Source organism: Perognathus longimembris, chromosome 17, assembly GCF_023159225.1.
Source record: "Perognathus longimembris pacificus isolate PPM17 chromosome 17, ASM2315922v1, whole genome shotgun sequence".
In the NCBI taxonomy this organism is placed as follows: Eukaryota; Metazoa; Chordata; class Mammalia; order Rodentia; family Heteromyidae; genus Perognathus; species Perognathus longimembris.
Window position 1 is genome coordinate 2923040 of NC_063177.1, and position 25456 is coordinate 2948495.

The 25456-nt window shown below is 43.3% G+C and overlaps 1 protein-coding gene across 2 annotated transcripts in view; it reads left to right on the plus strand.

Moving 5' to 3' along the window:
- Positions 1 to 12793: 12793 nt before the first annotated feature.
- The window catches only part of Myocd (myocardin), a 95044-nt gene continuing 82381 nt past the window's right edge, over positions 12794 to 25456 (plus strand). Inside the window, exon 1 of one of the 2 annotated variants that reach the window (XM_048366668.1) lies at positions 12794 to 13090. In XM_048366668.1, coding sequence (XP_048222625.1) covers positions 13036 to 13090 — 55 coding nt within the window. In that variant the 5' untranslated portion in view covers positions 12794 to 13035. The remainder of the gene's footprint in view (positions 13091 to 25456) is intronic. The other variant, XM_048366669.1, reaches the window with a different exon arrangement.

The window sequence follows — 25456 nt, forward strand, 5'->3', positions numbered from 1 at the left end:
CCACACAGAGTGTGGTACATTGCAGGAAGGACTGGGGCAGCAGGATGTGCTGACCATCCCTAGTGCAGGAGGAAGCAGAGGGTGAGCCTGACCCGAAAGAGTAAGCTGAATGGCAAGGGTGGGGACTGGAATGCCAACACAGGAAAAGGACCCTGCTCGCACTCCCTACCTCTTCCCACTCCTTGGACACATCCAGACAATTCCAAAGGACAACAAGGCCTGCTAACAGAACCTACTGATGTGGATCACTGTGGCTCACCTGCCCTTGGCGGCACTGAGGAAGGAAGAGAAAGAGAAGCTGTCAGAGAGTCAACCATGATGAGGTGTAGCACATGACCTTATTCCAAAGGCACGAAGAAGCCATGAAAAGTCCTTGGCCTGACTCACAGCTAAAAACGTAGATGTGGCCTCCACGGTGAAAACAAAAAGCAAGGTCAGAGCCAGCCGCCTATGACTCATGCCTGCAATTCTAGCTACTCGGGAACCTGAGATCTGAGGATCACAGTTCAAAGCCAGGTGGGGCAGGAAAGACAGTGAGACTCTCATCTCCAGTGAACCAACGGAAAACTGGAAATGGAGCTGTCGCTCAAAGTAGTAGAATGCTAGCCTTGAGTAAATGTGCTCAGAGACAGTGCCCATGCCCCAAGTTCAAGCCCTACAAGCAACTTAAAAAAAAGGAACAAGCCAGGTCAGAAGTGGGGAAACTTGGAAGAGGTCACAGGCACCAAGCGAGCCAGGCATACTATGCTGATGTATGTGGTCTAGCATGGTGGCCAAAGCTAAAGGGAAATAAATAGTTTGAGGATATAAATGGGCAAAAAAAATAAACAAAACTTTAAAATCTCAAATTCTCCCTTTGCAAAGCAAAAAGGACACAAATGAAAACCAAGAAGAAGCAAGTGGCAGCCATGTTGTAAATGCAGGCACTTCCCGTGCCTAGGCCAAGCACGACTGCCTCCTCCACACCAAGTGTAGGAAGAGAAATTTATCAGCCCAGTGCTGTTTTTATTTAGAAGAAAGAGACAGAAAAATAAAAGATTTTTCCAAGCCTGGCATGTAGAAAAAATGATTTGTCTACTTGAACCAATAAATAACAAAGCATAAAGTCTAGTTTTATTGTTGGCTTTATCGTAAAGGACATGCTGTGCCTATTAGATGGTTAAAGGGGTTTCATCCTGTTGTCATGCCGAAGTGAGTTATAATCTTTCATAAACAAATAACACCAGTATTCTTTCAATTCCATAGTCATGAATGTTTGTAGAATTTTCTCCTTCTCTTTTTGCTCTTCTCCTTTCTTTCTCTATTCTTTTGAGAGTCTCCTCTCCTCTTTCTCTGTCTTGGTATTGCCTGTCTCCTTTCTTTCTCTATTCTCTTCTTTCCTTGCCTCTCCCTCTCCCACTTCCTCACCTTCTCCCTGTTCAGCCTCTGTCTTTCTCCCATACTGCCTCAAGGCTCAGGCTATAGCAGTGGCAAACAGCTTACTGGTGCTGTTATAACACAGGTCCCAAATCAGTACTTCACTCCCAGGAAGTGCCAGTTACCTCTAAATAAACTTATGCAGGCTCTTCTTTCTGTGCAGGTACTAGATTTTTCCACTCAGGGCCCCAAGTTTGTTAAGCAGGTACCCTACCACTTGTGAACCACACTCCCAGCTCTTTTTGCTTCCATTTTATTTTTTCAGGTAAGATCTCGCATTTTTGCCTAGCTTAGCCTCAGACGATGATTCTCTTACCTTGTCTCCTGAGTATCTTGTACTGTGGGTGCTCACCACTATTGCTGGCCTACCCCATGTAGACTACTAAATTCAAGTTAAAACTCAAGGACAATTTAGCACGGGATACTATCACAAACTGAAGATAATTACGGAAAGACTCTTTGATTGTTCTGTACATAAAAGACTTTATGAGAATTGCAGACAGAATTGATCCTTTTTGTAAAATTTATATTTAAAGACCACAACTCATAGTGTCTTTAAAAATAAAGATGAAAGGGACCAGGTATAGAGGCTTATGTTTGTAATCCCATCTACTTGAGAGGTAGAGATAAGAGGATCATAATTCAAGCCCAGATGGGGCTTCAAAGTGACTGATGAGGATGTCCCAAGGCAGACAAAACCAGAAATGAAGACAGATATGGGGCACAAGGCCTACAGCATTATTCATTCTGCATTTACAGAATTCGATTTCAGCATATATTAATCTGCAAGGTTGTTTGCTTTTTTGAATTGATTTGAATTATTTTTTATGTGGTACCATGGAATCGCACCCAGGGCCTCGTGCACGCTAGGCAAGCACCCTACCACTAAGCCACATTCCCAGACCCTGTTTGCTTTTCTGATTTCATGTCCTGGCTCCCAACCACACATCCTCTGGTATAATGGACCCCTGTGCCAGATGAAGAATTATGCCACCAATGGCTGTCTACCTCAGTAACCTTCCATCTGAACCCAGCCCACCTGCAGTCATGTATATTTTATAAGTTCTTCTGGCATTCTATTTCAGTTGTTTTAAACCAGTTTTCTGTCAAACATACCAGAAGATATATACTAGGCTCATGTCTCAAAAGCCATCTACACACACTTACTTGTTCTTTATTTTTAAATGATACTGTAACAAAATCTTAGGGTGTGCTTTTTTTCCCCCTTTTTCATTGAATGGGTCAGTACCAAGGTCAGTTCGTAATAGAGAATTTTCAAAAAAAAAAACCAACACAAGAATTGGCAATGGACTCTAAGAAAAGGCTACTTGAGCCAGGAAATAACTTAGAGATGTTTAATTTTCCCTGCCATGAATGTGGACCACCCAGGGGAATAAAGAAAACACCTGTCCCCAGTGGGCAGCGGTCCTTGGGTCACGTGGACACCCACACATGGAAACTCAGAAAGGGACACCTGTCCAAAAAACAAAACAAAAACAAAAACAAAAACAGTGTCTCAGAGCCTGGAGACCCCGACCTGACTTCAGCCAGGCCTCTGACCAGAAGAGGCAGTTTAGTCATGCTGACTCCTAAGTCAATTTCTCAGTGATCACAGTAAAAACTCCACAAAAAAGAACTTGAAAAAGTGAAAAATAAGGTCAGTCATAATGGTATAAGAAAGTGGAGGTAGGAGAATCATCAGGATCTCAAGCTGAGGAAAATCTCTAGCAGACCCTATCTGGGGAGAGGGGGTAAGCTAAATGCAAAAGCACTAGGGGTGTGGCTCAATAGGTAGAGCAAGCTTGAGGCCCTGAATTAAAATTCCTCCTATCACCCCCTCACCCCCACGCGCGCACACACACACACACACACACACACACACAAATGAAAGTGAAACGAAGGCACTTAAGAAATGGAAATGGGGCTGGGGATATAGCCTAGTGGCAAGAGTGCCTGCCTCGGATACACGAGGCCCTAGGTTCAATTCCCCAGCACCACATATACAGAAAAAACGGTCAGAAGCGGCGCTGTGGCTCACGTGGCAGAGTGCTAGCCTTGAGCGGGAAGAAGCCAGGGACAGTGCTCAGGCCCTGAGTCCAAGGCCCAGGACTGGCCAAAAAAAAAAAAAAAAAAAGAAATGGAAATGTTGCTATGGTAAAGCCAGAGAGGAGTAGGTAGCAGGGAATGCACAGGGGTTGGTATGCCTTGGTCTGCATCTATAAATTCAGGATCCATTCAAGTCACAGTCCTAGGAAGCCATTTTTCTGAAGCAGCCTTCTTTGGATCTCCACCCCCCTTTGCTATTTGCTGAATTAAATGACTCTTAAAAAAAACTTTCCTTTGACTGCACACTGGGTTCCTGGGACCAGCTTCTTGAGGGTAGCTTAATAAACAAACCTCCCACCATGAATTTTCTTTACTTGTTATTTTAGCTGTTTTTAATCTCACTTGGTATTTCTCTTTTTTTTTTTTTTTCAGCCATTCTCACTTGGAATGTACTAATTGGTTAATCGTCAGATGCAGGTTATAGCTCATCTGTTTGAATTCCAAGTTCGTTGGAAGACACAGACAACCTTCCCAGACAAAGTTCCCAGGAACTGAAATCTCTGCTTTCTGACTCATACCCCTGGAAATGGCAGGAGGGAGGTGCAGTGAGGTGAAAAGGGGGCTGGTAGGCTCTGGTGTGGCTGCTGCTGCCCACTGCACTGCTTGAGCCCTCTGGCCTCCAAGTTCCCTGGCGGCTCCCCCTGAAGCTCTGGGCGGAGCTTAGTCATTCCTTAGCCATAATAGGCTCCCTGGTTAATGAAACCAAGCCGGCTTGATTTGTTAGGTCACCTGAAGCAGGTCAGCGATTTATGGGCCGCTATTCTGTTTTCTGAGAAGCCGGGGAGGAGATGCAGGCCAATGGAGTGCAGGGAGGAATCAGGAGACAGAATGTAACTGATTGCACACACACACAACACACACACACACACACACACACACACACACACACACACACAGGTTTTTTTTGTTTGTTTTTTGTTTTTGTTTTTTTTTTTTGCCAGTCCTGGGGCTTGGACTCAGGGCCTGAGCACTGTCCCTGGCTTCTTTTTGCTCAAGGCTAGCACTCTGCCACTTGAGCCACAGCGCCACTTCTGGCCGTTTTCTATATATGTGGTGCTAGGGAATTGAACCCAGGGCTTCATGTATATGAGGCAAGTACTCTTGCCACTAGGCCATATTCCCAGCCCAAGAGAGAGAGTTTAAGAGAGAGTTTAAGAGAGAAAGCCAACTCAGGTCACACTTTATGATCCAGAAGTGATTTCATCATCTCTGAGGAGTGTAGGAATGAGGTAGCAGGCTCTGAATGGAAGGCAGAATCTGAACTAAATAGTCCTTATGCCCAGCAGCCAACCAACAAATCCAGATGACCCACAGTTATTTGAAAGCACACCAGTATATGAGGTTACAGCCATAAGCCAAAGTAATGTTGCTAAGCCAATAGAACCATTAGAAAAGTGTAGAAATTTTCAGATCAGAGATTGAACTCAGGTTCTTGAGCTCACAGTTTGCTTGGTTGGGCTCTACCACTTGAGCCATGCCTCCAGCCTAGCTTTGTGCTGGCTACTTTAGAGTTAGAGCCTCATGGACTTTTCTGCCTGGGATGGCTTCAAACTGTGATCCTCTAGATCTCAGCCTCCTGAGTAGCTAGGATTACAGATAGGAGCCACTAGCCCTTGGCCAATGAAGGACATTTTCATGCTAGAAAGTAGTTGATGTAGCTGCATATGGTTATGTGTGCTTGGGAGTCCGTGGCAGGACAACTTAGAGACCAGCTTAGACTACATAGAGAGATCCCTCAACCTTCCAACCTTCCTCAGAAATAAGTAATTGCTCATACTATGTGGCCAACACAAGGACACAAACAGGGACAAGGTAAGAAAGCAAAGGAAGGTAGGTGCAATTAACTCTGCTTAGGGCTGTGCAGGGAGAGCTCTTAGCATGCATGATGTGTTGGCACCAGGGAGCCAGAGTGTAGATAGGGAGCAACATGATCTGGCTTATGGTTTAGAGATATCATTCTAATGACAACATGGTCAGTAGATTGTAGCAGAGGAAGGATCTCACTTTAGACACCACACCTCTGCAGCAAGCAAGGGACAAAGTCCCCTTGCGGAGTTCCAGGGCCCCAAAGACATTCTCAGTGAACAACTCCAAAGCATACAAGCTTGAATAACAGCTCTGTGGGTTGCCATGTAGAAATGAGAATAAAGCTGTACCAATGGGTGGGAGTCATCATGAAGCTTCCAGAAGGTTCTGTTCAATTCTGGTTTTTGTCACTCACTACCCTCTAAGCCACAGCCACCAGGACACAGAAAGACAGAGAGACAGGTCATGGATGGCAAATCAAGCCAGCTGTGACACCTTCTTCTAACTCGACAGCTTATGTCTGAATTATCAAATTACATTGTCTTTTCCTGGGAAGGATTGCAAGGTAGAATTATAGAGAGAAAGGTTGAAAAGTATTTCTGGCAGGCAAGAAAAGAATAGTTTGTGACAGATCTTTTCAACTAAGAGTCCTTTTTTTGTTTGAAAATTTGTTTAAATTAGGCAAAAGTGCTTTTTAAATTCACTTCCTTGAAAGAAAACAGGTTATATTAATAGTGTAAGTCACATGGGTTCCATCTGAAATATCATAACACACCAAACCATATCTTATTGGTTGGGTATTTATAGATGACGGATCCACCACATTTGTGTGTGTGTGCGCGCCGGCGCATTTGCGTGTGCGCCAGTACTGGGTCTTGAACTCAGGGCTTTGAGCTTTTGTTTTTTTCACTCAAGGCAGTTTCTGTACCACTTGAGCCACAGCTCTACTTCCCACTTTATTCAAGTTAATTGGAGATTAGAGGCTCTTGGATTTGTCAGTATGTTTTCTTATCTTTGACCTGGAACCTTCAGATCTCAGTCTCCTCAGAAACCAGGAAGACAAGCATGAACTACCAGTGCCCAGCTCCCAAATACCATATTCTTAGCACATCCAGGATCTGACTCATATGTATCTTTAGGTCCCTTACAGTACCATGACATGACACATACTTCATAAGTATTTATGGAATTTGAATAAGTTGAGTATAAAAGCTGAGGTCCTTCCATGGCTCACTTGGCAGTATATATTCCATTTTTCCTATCACAATCCAGGTAAGATTGCCTGGAGGTGGGAGGCGAAGTTTCTTGATGGATTTCCCATGAACTGAAGCCATGTATCTGGACCACTCCTCTCCTTCCTTGAGCCCAAAGGATGTTGGGAATAGTGGAGCTTCAGAGGATTTCTAATGGACAAGGGAAGCCATGATTTGAAAAGAAACTTTTTTTTCCATCAGCCATGGGGCTTGAACTCAGGGCCTAGGCGCTGTCCCTGAGCTCTTCTACCTTTGAGCCACAGCTCCACTTCCAGTTTTCTGGTGGCTAATTGGGGACAAGAGTCTCATGGACTTTCCTGTCTGGGCTGGCTTTGTGCTGCAGTTCTCAGATCACAGCCTCTGAATAGCTAGGATTACAGGTGTGAGCCACCAGCACCCAGCAAAAGGAAATGTTTCTATATTACTTTTTTTTTCTGCCCTGCTGACTGAAGATTGGAGGACAAAAGAGCTGAATCTTGCATACTTCTATTCACTGTGATTTTATTTACCATACTATGCAAATAGTCATTCTTGTAGTCAGCATTGTCATTTTGCATCCAAAATTACAATTTCATCTCCTCCCCAATAGGTTAACTAATAGGGTATTGAAACATTTTTTGGAACTAGGTGCTGGTGGCTTACCCCTATAATCCCAGTTACTTGGGAGACTGAGAATGGGACTATCACAGTTTGAGGGCAGTCCAGGCTGAAAAACATTCACAAGATTCCTTCTATCCCAATAGCATGGTGTGTGCCTGTCACTCTACCTACAATGAGAAGTGTAAAGCATTCACATCACTACCCAGACACACCTGGCAGGAAGTACACTGGAGACATGGCTCAAGTAGTAGAGTGCCTGCCTAGCAAGTGTGAGTCTCTGAGTTCAAATCTCACACTGCTGAAAGAAATGTTTGTTGTTGACAATGTTGTTATTGACAGTCCATAGATAGATGGTTAGATAGATTTTTTTTTATCAGTTGTGGGGTTTGAACTCGGGGCCTGGGCTCTATCCCTGAGCCTCTTTGTGCTCAGAGATACTTTTCTGCCCAAGCTGGCTTCAAACCATGATCCTCAGATCTGAGCTTCCTGAGTAACTAGGATTATAGATATGAGCCACTAACACCTAGATGGTCTATATTTTTAAAAATCAAATAAACAACATATTTTATAGTATAACCTGGCTCTCCAAGTTCTTTAGGCAATGGGAGGGTATAGCAATGAGGGTCTGGATTCTCTACTCTGTAGCTACAGCCACCTGGGACCGGCCACAGGCATTCCATTGGAACAAAGCACCTTCTGTCTGGGTTGCTCTGTGCCATTCATTGCTCCAACAGCATCTTCTCTTCTCTCTACCCAGCTCATATCTCTACACTACTTGTCTGCCAAGGTCTTCCCCTCTACAATGCAGACCCACCAACTGCATTTTCCTTGAATGAATAAAAGAGAAATAAAGTTGTCTTGAAGCCATGTATCCATGAGACCTGTAAAAGGAAAAAGAGAAAACTGAGAGCCAGTGACAGGAAGACACATGGGAGGACCAGAAACCCCAGAGACACATGAAAATAGTGAGGCCTATGATGAGACCAAGGGATTGTGCTAAGAAGAGGGCTCCTCCACATGGGAGCTGGAGACCAGCATCAGTATCAGTGAGCAGACCCTGTCCCCTGACAGTGACCCTAAGGCTGATGCCACACTGTTCATAAAAAAGGAAGTCTGTACAGGGTCAGAGCTCAAGCTCTGCTCAAGCTAAGCTCAAGCTTAGCTGTGCTTTAGACACAGACCTCTGGGCACAATGCAGACTGGAGACCACAGCTTAAAAAAGAATCAGAAACGTATGATGCACCCTTTTCATCAATTACATATCCCTTGGTATAATCTTCACCTCTTTGGCATGAGAGAGACTGGTGAATGTGCCAGATGACACTGCTCTACTTAGGTTACGTCGTTTGGTGACAATGAAGGGTCTTGCAGATATCAAGTTGGTAATGAATAAGGTTTTGAGTTCTAAAGAACAGCAACCTTGGATGGGTCTGGCCTAATCAGTTGATCCTCTTAAAAGAGGGCTATGCTCATAGGAGAGTGGACTTCTATTGGTTTGGAAGAGGCAACCCATTGAAGGTTAGAGGTTCTAAAAACTGAGCCTCACCAACCACCCGAGATTAAAAAAAAAAAAAGGACATCAATCCCCTCTTGAGAGCCCCCTCCCCCAATCCTAGTCCACAGCCTTAAGAGATTCTGAGCAAAGAACTCAGACTAGATATGCCTGGTCAGGAAACCATGATCATAATTGTTGTGGTGGTTTTAAGCTGCTAAAGAGTTGATATAGTTGCACACCCCCTCATAGACGGCCATGCTCTCACAGGTGACCTCGTAGATGGCCCTGCTCTCACATGCATAGATGATTGGGCACTTTTGCCAAGTACCCCAGTGTGTACTTAACCAAACCTAGATGGCACTGTAAAATGGCTCCACGTGGCCTCCGTGCACAATCAGAAGGAACACTAAGCTTGTAAGCTGCATGTGTGCAGCTGCTGTGGAACGTGGCACTGTTTTACAGCAAATCTTTTCTTCTGTTTTGTTTTTATCAGAAGGCACACGCTAAAGTAATAATTAAAAGTAGAGTAAATAAACACCACAGTAACCCAGTTGTTTATATCACAAGCAAGCATTCCGTGCATCATTGTGTGAGTGATTCCCTTCTGTGACTGGTAGCACAGTCAGCCTGTTTCCTCCAGCATCGCTACAAAGGTAGGTAAAGTGTGCCCAGCTTTCCAATGGCCAGGACAGCTCTGAGCCACCGGAGTGCCGTAGCTCCTTCCAACGATCCTATGTGCAGTCCAACAGTCACATGGGGTTTGTTATGCAGCCTAGATGCCTAAACGCAATGCCAAACAGAACAAAAGAAGCCACAACAAGGAGGAGAGTACAGAAGGTCACAATACAAAAGCATGACACACACAGAGGACAGTGCAGCAGAGGCATGGGTAACTTACAGCAGCCAGCCTGGAGGCAGGCTGTGGCTGTCTGCGTCTCTGGCTCCCACAGCAGGGCGGGCTGAGAGCTCTGTTCTCCCGGGGAACAGCCTCTCCAAATACCACCAAACATTCAGAAGAAATGCCTGACTGCACAGGGTCAAGGAAGAGATGCTATAAAAAACTTATTTATATCTATAGATATCCCTAGACATGGAGCATGGAAATCCCAGAAGACAGATATCAGCAGCTGCACAACAGGGTGGGGAAACTGAGGCAGGCTATGGTTTATAACGATTTCCCAAACTCCCTCACAGAAAATGAAAACTATGCTTGCATCTGTAAGCATACAGAACTCTCTCTCTCTCTCGTTCCCTCTCTCTCTCTCTTGCTCTCTCTCTCTCTCATCTGCAGAAGGAAAACAATTTACTCTTTTCAGCTTTTCTAGGTCATGCAGACCCTTGTATTCAAAGCTGGCTTCAGCTGATTTAATCACAACTTTCACTGAGAAGATTGTTCTCAGCCATGTAGCTCTTCCCAAGTCCAAATGTTGCAGGATATGGTTTTCTCCTTTCCCTTTCTCTACTCCTTTCCTTTCCCCTTTTTCCTTTCCTTTCTTTTCTTTATTGCCTCCCCTCTCTTCTCCTGCTTTTCCTGTATGTATCCTTCCCCTTCTTTTCCCTTCCCTCCCTCCCTACTCTTTCTTTCTTTCTTTTTTCTCTTTCTCTTTCTTTCTTTCTTTCTTTCTTTCTGTCTCTCTCCCTCTCTCCTGAACACTGGCCATATTCATTTTTTTCTGTACAAATAATTCTGTAATGATTACCTCTCCTCTCTTCTTTAGAACACCCCCTGCCCCTGCCACATACATTGCAGAATGCATAAGGGACTCTGCCTGGCCTCCTGGAGGCAATCATTTCTAAACTTCTTTTCACAGGAAACCAGAAAGTTGGGGTTTCTGGAGGGCAGGAGATGTGGGGAAGGTGTTTGTGTGGCACACAGAGCCAAGCCCTCTCCTGCCCTGTCCCCTTTTTAAGCCCCACATCTGTGATTGTGTCACACTATACAACCAGGAGGTGGCAGATAGAATTAAAGTTCCAAGCAAGCTGTCTCAGCAACAGCTTATTCTTAACCACAGGTTAGCCTGAAAGTGGGATACAGATGGTATGGAGGACATGTTAGAATGACAAGACATTGTTAAGAACTGAGCTAGAACTGCTGGCTTCCAAAACAGAAGATGCGGCCAGGAGCCCAAGAAAATGAGTGACCACTTTTAGCTGGAAAAGGAGAGAAAGATCCTCTTCTAGTCTCTCCAGAAAGGTGCCAAGCCCAGCCAACACCTCCATTATAATTTAGTGAGACCCATTTCTGACTTCCAGCATCCAGAACTGTAACATAACTGTAACATTTGAAGGCACTAAGCTGGTTTGAAGAGGGCTCAGTTAGCTATGAAAGGTGTGTGGGACTGTTTCACAATGGCCCTGGTGCTTCTGCACACAGAGGCAATGTTTGCTCTTCCTGGGAGAAGCTTGGATGGGAGGGCTCCACCTCCCTCCCACACATGGAAATGCAATCACCTATGCTTAACACCTTATTTCCACCAACAAACCAGAGAGACCCAGACAGCAAGCTGATGAGAGAGACCCTAATGTGGGTGGGGTAAAAGCCCCAGTTGCAGACATAGAATTTTCCCCCCTGGTAACCCTAGGTCTCCATTTGTCATGGGATTAAATCATCCAGGGTCAGAGCTCAGATCTATACACAGGTATGGAGTCACACCTGGAAGTCCAGGTTGCTCTGAGGTTGTAAAAATAAATCCAAATTATGCTTGCGTGCAGCTTGATTTTGCTTTTCTGTATCACTATTAAGCCTACGTGTGTGTGTGCTTGTACTGGAGCTTGAACTCAGGTGCCAGACACTGTCACTTAGCTTTTTTTCACTGAAAGCTGGTGCTCTACCAATAGAGCCACAGGTCCAATTTGGCTTTTCAGTGGTTAATTGGAAAGAAGAATCACAAACTTTCCTGCCCTGGCTGACTTTGAACAGTGATCCTCAGATTTCTTCTTCCTGAGTAGCTAAGGATTACAGGCATGAGCCACCGGCACGGGCTTTCTAACAATAACCTTGAGATGAGCAACTATTTTAATTATTGGTGAGCGAATGACACCTGGAGATTTCTAGATGAGCTGTAACTCCATGTTGGTTGCCTGAGTAGCAGACATCCCTCTAAAGGAGGAATTCATTTGCAGGAAAGCCTTCCAGCTTTCCCTAGCTCAACCCAGCTGGAGCCTTGATATGCCTGTCTGCTTGTGTGTGTTTCTGGAGATTGCTTCTTGAGTTTTCAGTTTGACCTGGTGTAGAACCCTTGAGGAGAAAATTTTAAGTCTTAACCCGCCCCTGTCTGGAGAAGGGTCCAGCGAACGCCGTTAGATACCGCCCCCCCGGTCCCCCCCCGCAACAAAAACGCACTGCAGAGAAAGAGTGGGCTCTTATTTCCTTGGTGAAAGTGTATCTCCATTCATACTGGAGCTGCGATATGTACACCCATCTCTTCCAGCCCTACGGAGCCCTTCAATCCCAGCAAAGAGAGAGAGCGAAGCCCTGGCTGGGTTCGGCGCTGAGCTTGGCTTCTTTGCCAGGGTCCAGCTTCTGCCCCAAGCGCGGGGTGTGAAGGTCCCTGGGACGCGCGCGTGTCCTTTCCCAGCCTTGGCCGCTCGCAGGCGTGAGGTCCGGGGCTGCGTTCCTCCTGGAGAGCTGTGCTGGGCGGGGAAGCCCCAGATCCGCCCGGTCCCACCCCAAGCTCCCTCCGCAGCCACACGCGTGCACCTCCTGCAAGCCCTCGCAGGGTCGCAGTCCTCTTTTCCTGCCTCCTGGCTCCGCAGGGATGCGGGGGGAGGGGGGGTTGGGTGGTGGGGGGGGATTGGCGGGGGAGGGAGCAGCTGGGGTTCACGACCCCCGGGCCCCGACGCCGGTCCCTTGCCTGCATCTCGGTGGTCCGCCGCAAAGAGTTAAGACGGAGGCAGAGACTCCCCTGGCGGCCGCAGGTCTCCGAGGGCCCCCGCGCGCCGCTCCTGATTGGCTGAGCGCCTGTCAGTAGTAAGGCGTCTCAGATAGCAAACTTGGGACCTTCATAAAGGCGTGGTGGGGTACTTGGGCCGTCGCTGGCAGCCTATGACATCAGCCTGGAAATCCCGCCCGGGATGCCGCTGCTCCTGGCCCACCTCAGAGGGGAGGAGGGTCCTGCCTGGCTAAGCGTTGATTAGCCCCCCCCACCCCCCACACCGCACAACAAGAGGGGGGAGGCGCCAGTTTTCTGGGGACACTGGCTGCCACCGTACTTGCACATACTCCTGCCCAGGGGAGCTCCCAGAGACTTGGATGCATTCTGGGTGGTTAGCTGTGGTCAGCTGGGCTCTCGGGAGCCTGCTCGTGGTGGAACACAGGGGACGTCTGGCAAAGGGACCAGCGGCTTGCTGAGACTCAACATGACACTTCTGGGGTCTGAGCATTCTTTGCTGATTAGAAGCAAGTTCCGATCAGGTAGGGTAAGGCCCTGAGCATTCCTTCTTAAACTTTTCTTCTTCTGCAATTCTCAAACTCTGACAACTGCTTTCCAATAAATGTCTAGAGGCCTGCTCTGGCTCTGTCCTCTCTGTTCCCCAAAAGCACACGTTGTGGAAGCAAAGGATTTTATTTGATTTTCATGTTTTGTTTTCCATGCTTGGAGTTGTTGAGTGTGGTTTTTGTTTTATGAATAGGACAATCCCTTTCTTTTACTCTACATTTTCTTTTGCTCTCTATTTGTTAATAGACATTTTGCCGTAGTATATCCAAAAAAAGTAACTTTGAGTATGAACAAACACGGTGTTTCACGCTTGGGAACTGTGTGGTATCTGTTATAATTGCTAAGAATATGAACTTGGTGTTGTGCATTAGGTGCAAGGGTTACTCCAAATGTAGCTAATCTAAACAAATGTATTTGCCCCCCCAAGAAGTCACAGGGGGAAGTAAAAATAGCAAATTTGGAGCACACTAAGAATTTAAAATGACATCACTGTAGAAAAAAGAGAGAGAGCCCAGTGCCACAAATGTTTTTCCCAAACCATCTGATACTTATAAATGGATAATTTTCCCAAAAATTTATGCTAGTGGCCTGTACAGAAACTTCTCAAAGGACACTGCGTAGAGGTGAGTGGAAGAGAGAGATGGGAGTAACTGTTCCTTAGGATGTGTTTGTGCTCAGGCCTCATGAACGTCAGTGGTTGCCTTTCTGTCTTTAGAAAGAATGACACTTGACTGTCTTTCTCAGTAGCTCTGGGTATGTTGTATTTTTTGTGATATTGCCACATTCAATAATAGCAGAACACCTTCTTAGAAGATAGATTGTTCTTATATGAGCTCTGATTCAAACCTGGGTAGTGACAGGTGCAAGCAAGATGCTAGTGTGATTTGCTGCTAATCAGTCTCCCTTAGTCCTTCTCAGGAGGCTCAAAACGGTTTTCTCTAAGGATGGGTGGTTCAGAAAGTTGAAAAATGGGTTCTGGGGTCAGGAGGGCTCATCTGTAGCTTCCTTAGCCACTCCTGGTTTTTAGAAGCCCCTGGGATCTGCTGGAGATAGTGTAGGATCTATCTAACTGAAGCAAGTTGAAATCTTGAGTTTAGGCAGCCACAAGCCACGATGCCCTTGAAACTCAGGGAGGAGTCTCCCCAACATCCTCCACTGGGGTGAGCAGTACATTCAATCTTCGCCTGCCTTTGCACCTTGAGGTGAGGTAGCTGGTTTGCTAACAAGCCAGAGCACTCACCACTGGCTAGACATTTGCGTGTGAGGCGAGCGTGTTAACCACTACACTAAGGAAACCCTTGGCTAGACATTTGCACAAAACGGCAAGGCAACACTGCCACCTTTCTGAGGAAGAGAGGATGTGGATTTGTTTGGAAGCTACATTCATTTCAAATGTTCCTTTTTGGGTTGGATGTGGGGGGTGGGGAGGGGCTGGTTTGTCTCTAAAGGGATTTTGTGATGTTCCTGATAATAAATGTGCAAAGCAGACTTATCACACAATCCCTTCTTTCATCTAAAAGTGCAAGAGAGAGGAGGGACAATTTTTACACCATCCCTAAGTTCCATCTCAGTGTGTTTCTTAAAGCTTGGGGCCTCCCAGGTAGAAACTACAGACTCAGTTCTTAGAGCTCCAGAAAATTCCTCTCTCTCTCTCTCTCTCTCTCTCTCTCTCTTTGTCTCTCTCTCTCTCTCTTTCTCTCTCTCTCTCTCTCTGTGTGTCTTTCTTCTGTCTGTCTTTTTCTTTCTCCCTCCCTTCCTCCCTCCCTCCCTCCCTCCTTCCCTCCCTCCCTCCCTCCCTCCCTCCCTTCCTTCCTTCCTTCCTTCCTTCCTTCCTTCCTTCCTTCCTTCCTTCCTTCCTTCCATCTTTCTTTCTTTCTTTCCTTCTTTCTTTCTTCCTCTTTTCCTTTCTTTCCTTTTTAAGCTTGTTCAGGCCTTTGTGTCAGAAGAATGGGAAGCCTTGGGAGAGCAGACCTGCTTAATGCTTCATCTTTGACAAATGGGGAAATTAGAATCTGGAAATGGGCAAAGCAGCTTGGTCATCTATTATGTGGGGCCAATAATACCATGAATGATAAAGAAAAACAGACATCATGTAAAAATGCTATATCTCTATGTATGGAAAATGCTATATTACAGCTAGTGATTTTTCTTTCTTGATGTAATTACAATGAGTGTTCCAGCCCTGGGGCCTGGCCGGCAGTAATATAAGAGAGTCTGTGTCTAAGAGAATTTGGTTTATTTTGTGGCTAATGACAAATGAGAAAGGGCTCTCTGGTTTATTTTGCTTTCTTTCTGGGTCCTTATTTTCCTCCTCTTACTTCTCTGCTTCTTCCTCTTTCTTTTCCTCTTCCTTCTCTGCTTCTTCCTTTGGGTTTTCTCTCATTAATAACTTGAATATAAACTGATCACATTGTTTCTCTATCATTGGGAATATTTATTTCAATACAAGATCCTGATATGTTTTATTTAAATTGTTTCAAAAAATAAAGGCAGTTAATTTCTTTTTTTGATCTTACCATCTGATTCTCTGTGATAGGGCTTGTTTACAAGTGAGCACATAATTGATTTCACTCTATTGACATAGATAGCAACAACTATATTCTAGTGCTCTTATTTGATTAAGTAATGAAATTATAATACAGAAGCCCAGAACCCTAAAGATTTTACATTTACAAACATGTTTGATGATACAACCCTACCTAACCTTAAGGGCAGGAGGGGGTCCTCAGTCTTACTAGGTGGATTTTTTAAATTTAATTTTATTGACAAGGTGATATACAAAAGGGTTACAGTTACATACGTAAAGTAGTGAGTACATTCCTTGTCAAACTTGTTACCCTTTCCCTCATTTTTCTCCCATTTTCCTTCCCCCAGCCCCCACCCCAAGTTGTACAGTTCATTTTTAACATAATTGTCTTGTGAATATCACTGTTGCATTGGTTCACTCTTTGTCCTTTGTCTTACCATTTTGTTCTTCCCCTTCTCTTCCTTAATTCAAATAAATGTATATACAATACTCAGGGTACCAAAATCAAATACAGTGACAACAGGGGATAAACCATAGGAGAAAAAGAAAACTAACAACAACAAAAAAAGAAATAACCTCACATAGCACTTTGAAAAACCACAGCTGGATTTTTAGCAATCCCATTTACTGGCTGCAGAACCTTGACTGTTCAATGAATTACATATTTTTCTATGACTTAAGTTACTGTCTGGATAATGGGGGTGATTATAAGGCAATTGTGAGAATTAATACAAATAGATCACTAAGAACCATATCCAATACTTGGCAAGACAGCATTCAGTTATATTAATATTCATGGGAGTCATTTCCTATACATCTCTGTGTCTTTATTAGTAGATGCCAAAATAGAACATCCAAACTGAATACCCTTAGTATTGTTGTAAACTTTCTCTAAAGACAGACTCATAAAGGTAAAACTCAGAAAGCAAATTTATCAAGTATATTCATAAAGCAAAACTATGATTGTGCATAAGTGAGAGGCAGTTTACCTAAATCTAATGAGTGTAACTTTTAAATTTTCTAATTTTCTATTTACAACTTTCTATTTTTCTTACTACTTGTGAATTCAATGTTGATAATCAATGCCACTGTCTAAAATATTCTTTGACGTTAAGCTTCGTGTCCTAGGAAACACAAAGGCATTTGTGTCTATGTTCAAGCGCGCGCGCACACACACACACACACACACACACACACACAGATCAAAAGAACTGAGGTAATTGCAAACTCTATGTTTGAAGAACTATTGCACTCTTTTTTTTCTGCTTTCTTATGACCCCCCTCTTGCTTACCTCAAACCAAAACAAATACCATCTTCAGTACCTGCTGTTCTCTCCCTCACCCTCAGCCCCATAGATGGTAGGCAAACAAAACTACAAGAACACAACTTTCCAGAGCTGATTTGAAGTTTAGACCAACAAGGATTGGCTTTGAACAGATAACAAACTTTGAGTAGATAACAAAGAAGTGGTAAAGGTTTCTCTGAAATCCAGTTTCCTGGGAACAAACTTTGAGTAGATAACAAAGAAGTGGTAAAGGTTTATCTGAAATCCACATCTCCTGGGACTTGTACCTCACTGTGGCTATTCCAGCCTCCTCTTGCAATTCCAGGTCCTAAAATTCCCAACTCACATGGTAGCTAGACAAAAAGGCAGCACTCGGAATAAAGAGAAGAGAGTACTCTAAGAAGTCACCTGAGTACCTTGATGTAGAACCAGAATTTGGTGCTAGATAATAGGGCCATCTTGCTGCTAGATTCCTGGCATGGAAGATTATCAGCTAGGTGGGCAGCCAGGGTTCAGCAGCTAGGACTTCATAATTTGCAGCTTTAGCTAATAGCCACGGTCACAGCCAACATCAGACAAGATGTGGGCAAAACTCAGCTGAATGTTGGGTTGGGCAGTGGAATTCGGTTCCTTTGCCCAGCAATGGCAAGGATCAAGCCACGGTCTCTGAAACTGGTTGTTTGTCTTTCTCTATGAAGAAAGCCAGGGCATCCCAGATGGACCTGGAGTGGCCTTTCTGTCAGAAAAGACCCCCTTCTCTGTCCTTCAGGTAACTCAAAAGCACAACCAAGTACTAATTTCACTTGCTGGGGCTTCCTTAGAAACAGAAGTGGTTGGATTGAGAGGTCGTTTCTCTGATCGTACCATAATGGACTCTGTTGGAGAAATTCCCACTAGGAGCTCAAGGCCCTGGGATTATGTTCACCTTTCATTTTAGAGTTTAGAACCATTCATTTGACTATGAGAATCTTCTTGCCGTAATATGTAGTCTGTATCTCATTTCATTGACCTCCAGTGCTCATTTTCATCATTTACAAGAGAGAGAACTTCAATTGCCTCATCTCTGAAGTTGCTTCCAGTTCTAAAAATTTATGTGTTTTTTTTCCCAAGTGAATAACCTTCTGTGACTATTTTTGTAAAGTTTTTAATACTACGAGCATAAACACAGGAGAATATACTTAGCTGGAATTGAAAATATGAATTACATCTTTTACATCTTTTTTTTAATGCAAAGAGATATGCCTGCCATTGCTCTGTTTGCCGTAGCACCTCTGTTCCCTCATGTCCGATGGCATCCAAGTTAGAGGAGATCACATGTCCGTCTCTCACCATCTCAGTTACTATAGCAATGCCACCAACCCCCACTTCCCCTGTCCAATTTACTCAATGTGTCATTCAAGGGCAGACTAAACATTTTACTTCTTTATTGGTTTATTATTTGTCCATGAGTGCAGAAAGAAATTTTCCTTGTTTGTTTTTTATTGTCTTTATTCTTCAACACCCAGCACAGGGCTTGTGTGAAGGAATGGATAGGTAGTTCAGTGGGACAGTGTTGGTTAGCATATGAAAAGACCAGGGTTTGGTTCCCAGCACTGAAAAATAAAAATGTTGAACAAATTCCTCTTATTCTTCCCTCAAAGACTACTCAAAACAATAAAATTGAATACTATATATTTATGTTTAGGCATATGTGTGTGTGTTGAAACTAGATGGGCAGGGAGATAAGTGAATATAATATCCAGAGCAATTGTTATCTCTTACCTTCATATGTATATAAGAATTAGGTATACCCAAAAAGAAAATGAGCGGATTTAAATACAAAATCCAGAGCTGCAGCAAAATGCAAGAGGCTAAATAAGGAAACAGGTAGTTCAGAGATAAAAAGCAGGTTCTGCTCCTAAGTTTGATAGTCACTACATGTATACTTATTATGAAGCAAATTAATTAAATGGGATCATTTATGGGCCAGTGTTGAAGCCAGCCTACAAAGATAAATCTGAGATACTCTTATTTACAATTACTCAGAAAAAGAAAACAACCAGGAGTGTGGCTCAAGTGACAGATTGACACCCTCAAGTGAAAAAGCCAAGCAAGAACATGAGGCCTCGAGTTCAAGCTCTTGTATCAGCGCATGCACTGATATCACACACACACACACACACACACACACACACACACACACACAAATTATGTTAATCTTTTATCTGGTACAATGCACAAGCAAGAAAAAAAACATTTATCAAGGCTAGGAATGTGGCTTAGTGGTAGAGTGCTTGCCTAGCATGCATTAAGCCCTGGGTTCTATTCCTCAACACCACATAAACAGAAAAAGCCAGATGTGGCATTGGGGCTCAAGTGTTAGAGTGCTAGCCTTGAGCAAAAGAAGCTCAGAGACAGTGCCCAGGCCCTGGCCCTAAGTTCAAACCCCAGACTGGCAAAAAGTTTATCAGATTAGATTAAGCCAAATTAAATAGCATCTAATTTAATTAGATTAAAGAAAACTAGAAATGCAAAGCCAATACCAACATGCTTAGCTGCAGAATTAGCATGCATACATGCTTCCAAGTAGTCCAGGCTGAGCAGGAGCTCTGAAGCTGACCAGCAAGGCTTTACTAGTAACTTCCTGAGTAGGAATGGGCGTCTGGCAACTCCACGCAGATGTAGAAGTATGAGAAACCAGCAGGTGTGTTACACAGGCATCTTTCTCCCCAGTGCCATCCTTCTTATCCCATGGGCAGAGCTATGGTGGGAGGCAGTACACTCTCTCAGACACCAGCATCTTGGGGAGTCCCCACACAGTTCACTGAGCACTAGTTTCCATCCTAACCAACCAATGGATGATATTGGTGGGTCCAACTGGATGAGGGAAAAATCTCTGTAGAATTTGCCAGGGAAAGTTCCAGAAGAAGCCCAGTTGCCCTGTGGGAGTGAACTATTTGACCTGGGGGCATGTGAGTTGCACAGGAGCTGAGAACAAAGTCATAAAGGTTTTGATCGAGACAAAACAGGACTGAGAACAAAACCCACCACCTTTAGCCAAATAGATGCACAACCTTATACTTTTAGTACTCAATTTTTCAGTTTTATTAAGCAGGTAAGTGCTTATTTGCACCCCCCACCATCACCTCACCCCATCCCACCCCCAGAAGAACAGCTAGTAAATCAAACTTTACTTAAGCAGGTGTGAATCATTAATTCTTAGCTAAAACTGAGAGAGGTGTACATATTTTGTTAAGGCAAAATGTACTATTTAGTCCCAGGCATTTACCATAAGTAAGGATTTCCTATCTTATTTTTTTCCCAGAACATAGAAAGGGAGAGGTATGTCTTTCTTCTGTGCATCTAGTGAGGGAAAACAAATTCTCTCCCTCCCTCACTGGAGTACTTCCAATATCAGAGCAATCTCTCAGATGGATGTTGGCTACCCTGGGTCACTAGACAAGTGGGAGAATTTGAAATGAATTAAGCCACTCTCATCTAGTAAAACATGTTTATTGGGTGTGCTTATGTATAGGAAGTTGGCTTTCACTCAGGATGTGTGGCAATGAGGAGCAGATACACAGACTCCCAAGGCACTGTCTGCCTTCACCAAGACCTCCTGTCTGGCATTCTATTGAATTAACATATAAATATGCTTTCTGCCTCTCAACCCACTGCACCTCTCCCTAGTTGAGTGGCACAAAGGCATCCATTGTTTTTCATAAAATATGGTCAAGTATTCCTGTCACTTTGTGAAGTGACCCTTTGTGAAGGGTTTGTGAAGTTTCCCTCTAAAAGGGGGACTCTTTGTGCTAGGAATATGGCCTAGTGGTAAAGTGCTCACCTCGTATATATGAAGCCCTGGGTTTGATTCCTCAGCACCACATATATAGAAAAAGAAGGAAATGGCGCTGTGGCTCAAGTGGTTAAATGCTAGCCTTGAGCAAAAAGAAGCCAGGGAGAGTCCTCAGGCCTTGAGTTCAAACCCCAGGTTGGGCTAAATAAATAAATAAATAAATAAAATAAAATAAAAGTGAGGACTATTCATTTAGGGTCCTTGACCTCAATTGTAGAATAGGAATTTCTGGACAATTCATAAGGGTAAGAAAAGTTGGTGGAGCTTTATTGAGTGAGTAATCAAGCAGACAAGCAGACAAATAGACAAACAGGCAAGCGGAGAGGCAGGGGCACTCTAACAGAGTGTGGGTGCTCTCAAAGGGAGAGAGTGACACACAACTCTCTGACATCATGTGTATGGATTTGATCAAGGTGGGGGGTCTGACTTAATATTAGGCAAAGATAGGTATTTATCTTTGTTCTCAAGTACTCTGTGTTGCTACACTTGCTAAGTTCCTGGCTCTTGTTTACTACTCTGGCTATTTATGTTTTGAGGTCCATCCTTTAATATTGGGGAACATTTCTCTTAGGAAGAGATGCATCCTGCCACCAAACAAATGCTAGTTCTTGAGCTAAGGCATGCATCCTGTTTTATCTCTTAGAAGCAAAGATAATGCTTATATGTTTCTAAATACCTTGGTTCTGACTTGTCTTCACCAGATCTCATTTTTCCTAATTTATCCTGCCTCATTTTCCCCTCAAATGACTTTGGTCCCTTAATCTTAAGGGAAGTTGATGGATGAATATCTCTTAAGTTTCCTTTAAGCTTTTTTAAAAAAATTCCTGGCAGCTGTTTACTCATGCTTCATTTTTTCTAATTGATCCTGCTTCCTTCCTAGGGAATCACTCTCATTTCACAAATGGGGTGAAATGACTAGAAAATATCCCAGAACTGTTCTTCCTTGGCGATTTTCAAAAAGGTCCTCCAGTTAAGAAGCTGGCTAGCCTTTCTGCCTCCTACCTGGTAGGACTAGTTTTTCAGCCTGAGGTCAAGTTACACATGTAACATTTTGACACTGAAGCTTCCAAAACAACACAAAGATTCCAAAAATGATTAAATTCAGAATATGGTATTTGATATGATTTGAACAATAATCTCTTCAGTACTTTCAACTTCATTCATTACTTGTGTCCCCTCTCTATCATTGTCTAGGTACATAGCGGTTTGGTTTCTGTTTTGCTTTTTTCCTTCCTTTTCTTTGCCTCTCTCCCTCCCTCCCTACCCCCCCCCCCTTGCTTTCTTTCCTTCTTTTTTGTCAGTACAAGGGTTTGAATCAAGGGTGACCCACTTGCTCAGTTTGCACTCTACGACTTGGGCCATGCCTCTAAAATAGCTTTTTTTTTTTTGCTGGATTTTGTTGAAGACAGAGACTACAGGTGAGAAATGCTTGCCCTTATATGCAATCTAACTCAGTCACTTAGTTTACTTTTCCATTGGTAACTGGTATTCAATAAACTTTTCCTATCTTTTCAGTAGAAAATAAAGAGGAAATGAGTAACTGCTCATCTGGAATCTTCACAAAGTAGCTGAGGCTGGCCTAAAACTCACAGGCAGGCCTTGTACTCCAGATCCTCTTACCTCCACCTCCCCCAATCTGGGATTACGGACATTTGCTACCATGTCCATTTTATTATCTTATTTGATCAGAACAAAAATGTTATCCCAACATTACAGATGAAGAAGCTAAGGTTCAAAGATCCCAAACAACTTGAAGATAAAATGTGAACCCAATTCACATGAGGACAGCCTCTGCTATAACCTACAGCTTCTCCTTTCTCCTCACATTCCCCCACAGCTGGCCCCATAGGCTCAGGGGACCGCTGCCTGCCCTCCTATCAGGCACAGAACCAATTGTTGCTCTTGTCATTGTCTAACAGTGAATTGTGGAGCTCTTTGTTTTGAGCACTGGGTGATCTCTAAACTACACAAATCATCCCTAATCCAGGATTTCTCATATAACTCGGGTAGTAAATTGTCATTTGTATAGAAAGAGGAAGAGTGGTGGAGGGAATGTGTCTGATTAAGGTAGCTTGTATGAATATATGGGCTTATCAGAATGAAATCCCCTTGCAAAATGAATTGATGATAACAAAATAAGGAAGGGAAAACATAATTTTAATTTAAATTTTTACTTTAAAAATGATTTTTTAACACCGGACAAAAGCTAGAGGGTATATGTCAATCCCTTCAGAATGATAAGCAAAGGTACAGACAGGGAAAGATTTTATCTTTTCTATTTGTATCTTTTAAAACTGGATGTATTAATGCTTTAGTTTTTAAAATGCCTAAAATACAAGAAGAAATTCATATCGTAATGCTGGTAGGAAATAATATACTTCCGCAAATCTTTAATTCTGTAGATAAAAATTCACATGTGGATTTAGGCCTGATACAGATTGTTAGTGATATAAGTATTACAATGTAAGTTTTCAATTTAATACTGAGAGAGAAAGGGAGAGAGAGAGAGAGGCAAAATTTTTAAATCAGGCTACTCAGGATGCTGAGACCTGGGGATAGTGGTTCGAAGCCAGCCCAGGCAGGAAAATCTGTGAGACCCTTATCTCCAATAAACTATCAGAAAAATGGAAATGACACTGTAGCTGAAGTGGTAGAGCACTAGCCTTGAGCACAAAGCGGCTCAGGGACAGCACCCAGGCCCTGAGTTCAGGCCCTAAGACAAGAAAGAAAGAAAGAAAGAAAGAAAGAAAGAAAGAAAGAAAGAAAGAAAGAAAGAAAGAAAGAAAGAAAGAAAGAAAGAAGAAGAAGGAAGGAAGGAAGGAAGGAAGGAAGGAAGGAAGGAAGGAAGGAAGGAAGGAAGGAAGGAAAGAAGGAAAGGAAGGAAGGAAGGAAGGAAGGAAGGAAGGAAGGAAGGAAAAGAAGGAAAGGAAAGGAAAGAAGGAAAGGAAGGAAGGAAGGAAGGAAGGAAGGAAGGAAGGAAGGAAGGAAGGAAGGAAGGAAGGAAGGAGAAGAAAAAGAAAACTAGGCCATATTCCCAGCCCCAAGAAAACATTTTTAATGTTAGGTCTATCTCTTGACTATAAAGCATCAAATAAAAAAAAATCTTTTAGAGGCAAGGCACCTGGGGTTCACAACTGTAATTCTAGTTACTCAGGAGGTTGAGATTTGAGGATTGAGGTTCCAAGCCAGCCCAGGCAAGAAAATCTGTGAGACTCTTATCTCTATTAACTCTCAAAAAAAAACCCACAACAAAACAAACAAACAAACAAAAACTAGAAATGGGAGAGAGCAAGGGTGACATTCTCCAAAAAGAAATGTACTCATCACTTGGCTTATGTAACTCTAATCTATCCCTCTGTTCATCACCTTGATAATAACAATAAAACAAAAATTATTTTAAAAGAAACAGAAGTGGAGCTGTGGTTCAAGTGATAGAGTACCATCCTTTAGTGACAAAAGATAAGGCATAGCACCCAGGTCCTAAGCTTAAGTCCCACTACCAGCATTTTTTAAAGGAAAAAAAAATTAACTTAGAAGTTGAAATATTTTAAACCAAACAAGCTAGGAATCAAAACACATCACAAAAATACTGACATAATTTTTCTTTGTTTTGATTATTTATTCAGTGTCTCTCATATTTTCTACAACAACAAAAAATAACGTTGGTCACAAATCAATTGGCTATGAATGCTATCTGTTAAATTAATTTTAGGCCACAAGCAGTGCAGCAGGAAAGGGAAGAATGGACCATATCTAACAGGCAGCTGGATAAGGAACTGTCTGGGGAATGGGGAGGTTTACATTGTTCTCAAATTCTCATCAGTCCTAGAATGCATTCATTGGCCTGCTTGCTGCAGCTGAGAAAGCTTGCTCCTCAGCCAGGGCACTGACAACTAGCAATGCTGGCCATCTGCAGTGTCCACCTTACCTGTTGTCCATCTTCTACAGTTGCAGTCAGCTGGAAGACACCACAATCTGCAAATACTAAATGGTTAACTTGATCCTCAGAGCTCAGTCTCCTGAGTAGCTGGGATTACAGATGTGAGCCACTGTGTGTGTGACTGGCCCTGAATTTAACATTTAAATTTAAATCAGCCTGGAGTGTGACTGACTTCCAGGCTCTTTCTTTCGTTCCTCCTCTTTCTTTCTTTCTTTCTTTCTTTCTTTCTTTCTTTCTTTCTTTCTTTCTTTCTTTCTTTCTTCCTTCCTTCCTTCCTTCCTTCCTTCCTTTCTTTCTTTCTTTTCTTTTCTTCTCCCTCTCCCTCTCCTCCTCCTCCTCCTCCTCCTCCTCCTCCTCCTCCTCCTCCTCCCCCCCTTCCTCCTCCTCCTCCTTTTTCTCCTTCTCCTCTTTCTCCTCCTCCTCTTCCTCCTTCTTCTTTTCACACATAAGAACTTGGGTGTGTGACTTAAGCTCTTTAAAGGGCGTAGCTCTTTTTGGTAACAAGAATGCTCCTGTTGGAAATGCTGATCGTTCTTGCCAGAGTGAGGGGCGTGCTTCTGTAACCAATAAATGATAGCTGCTCATTTACACACACATAATAATTATATAGTCACTTCTATGATAGTCGTGTTTATAAGACTATGCTGTGGCATGCTTATGTACAATATTTTAACACACCATTTCATTCTATATTGATAACTGACCTCATGACCTAGCTATTCTCATTTCGGTGTAACCTTACTTTGTGTGTCA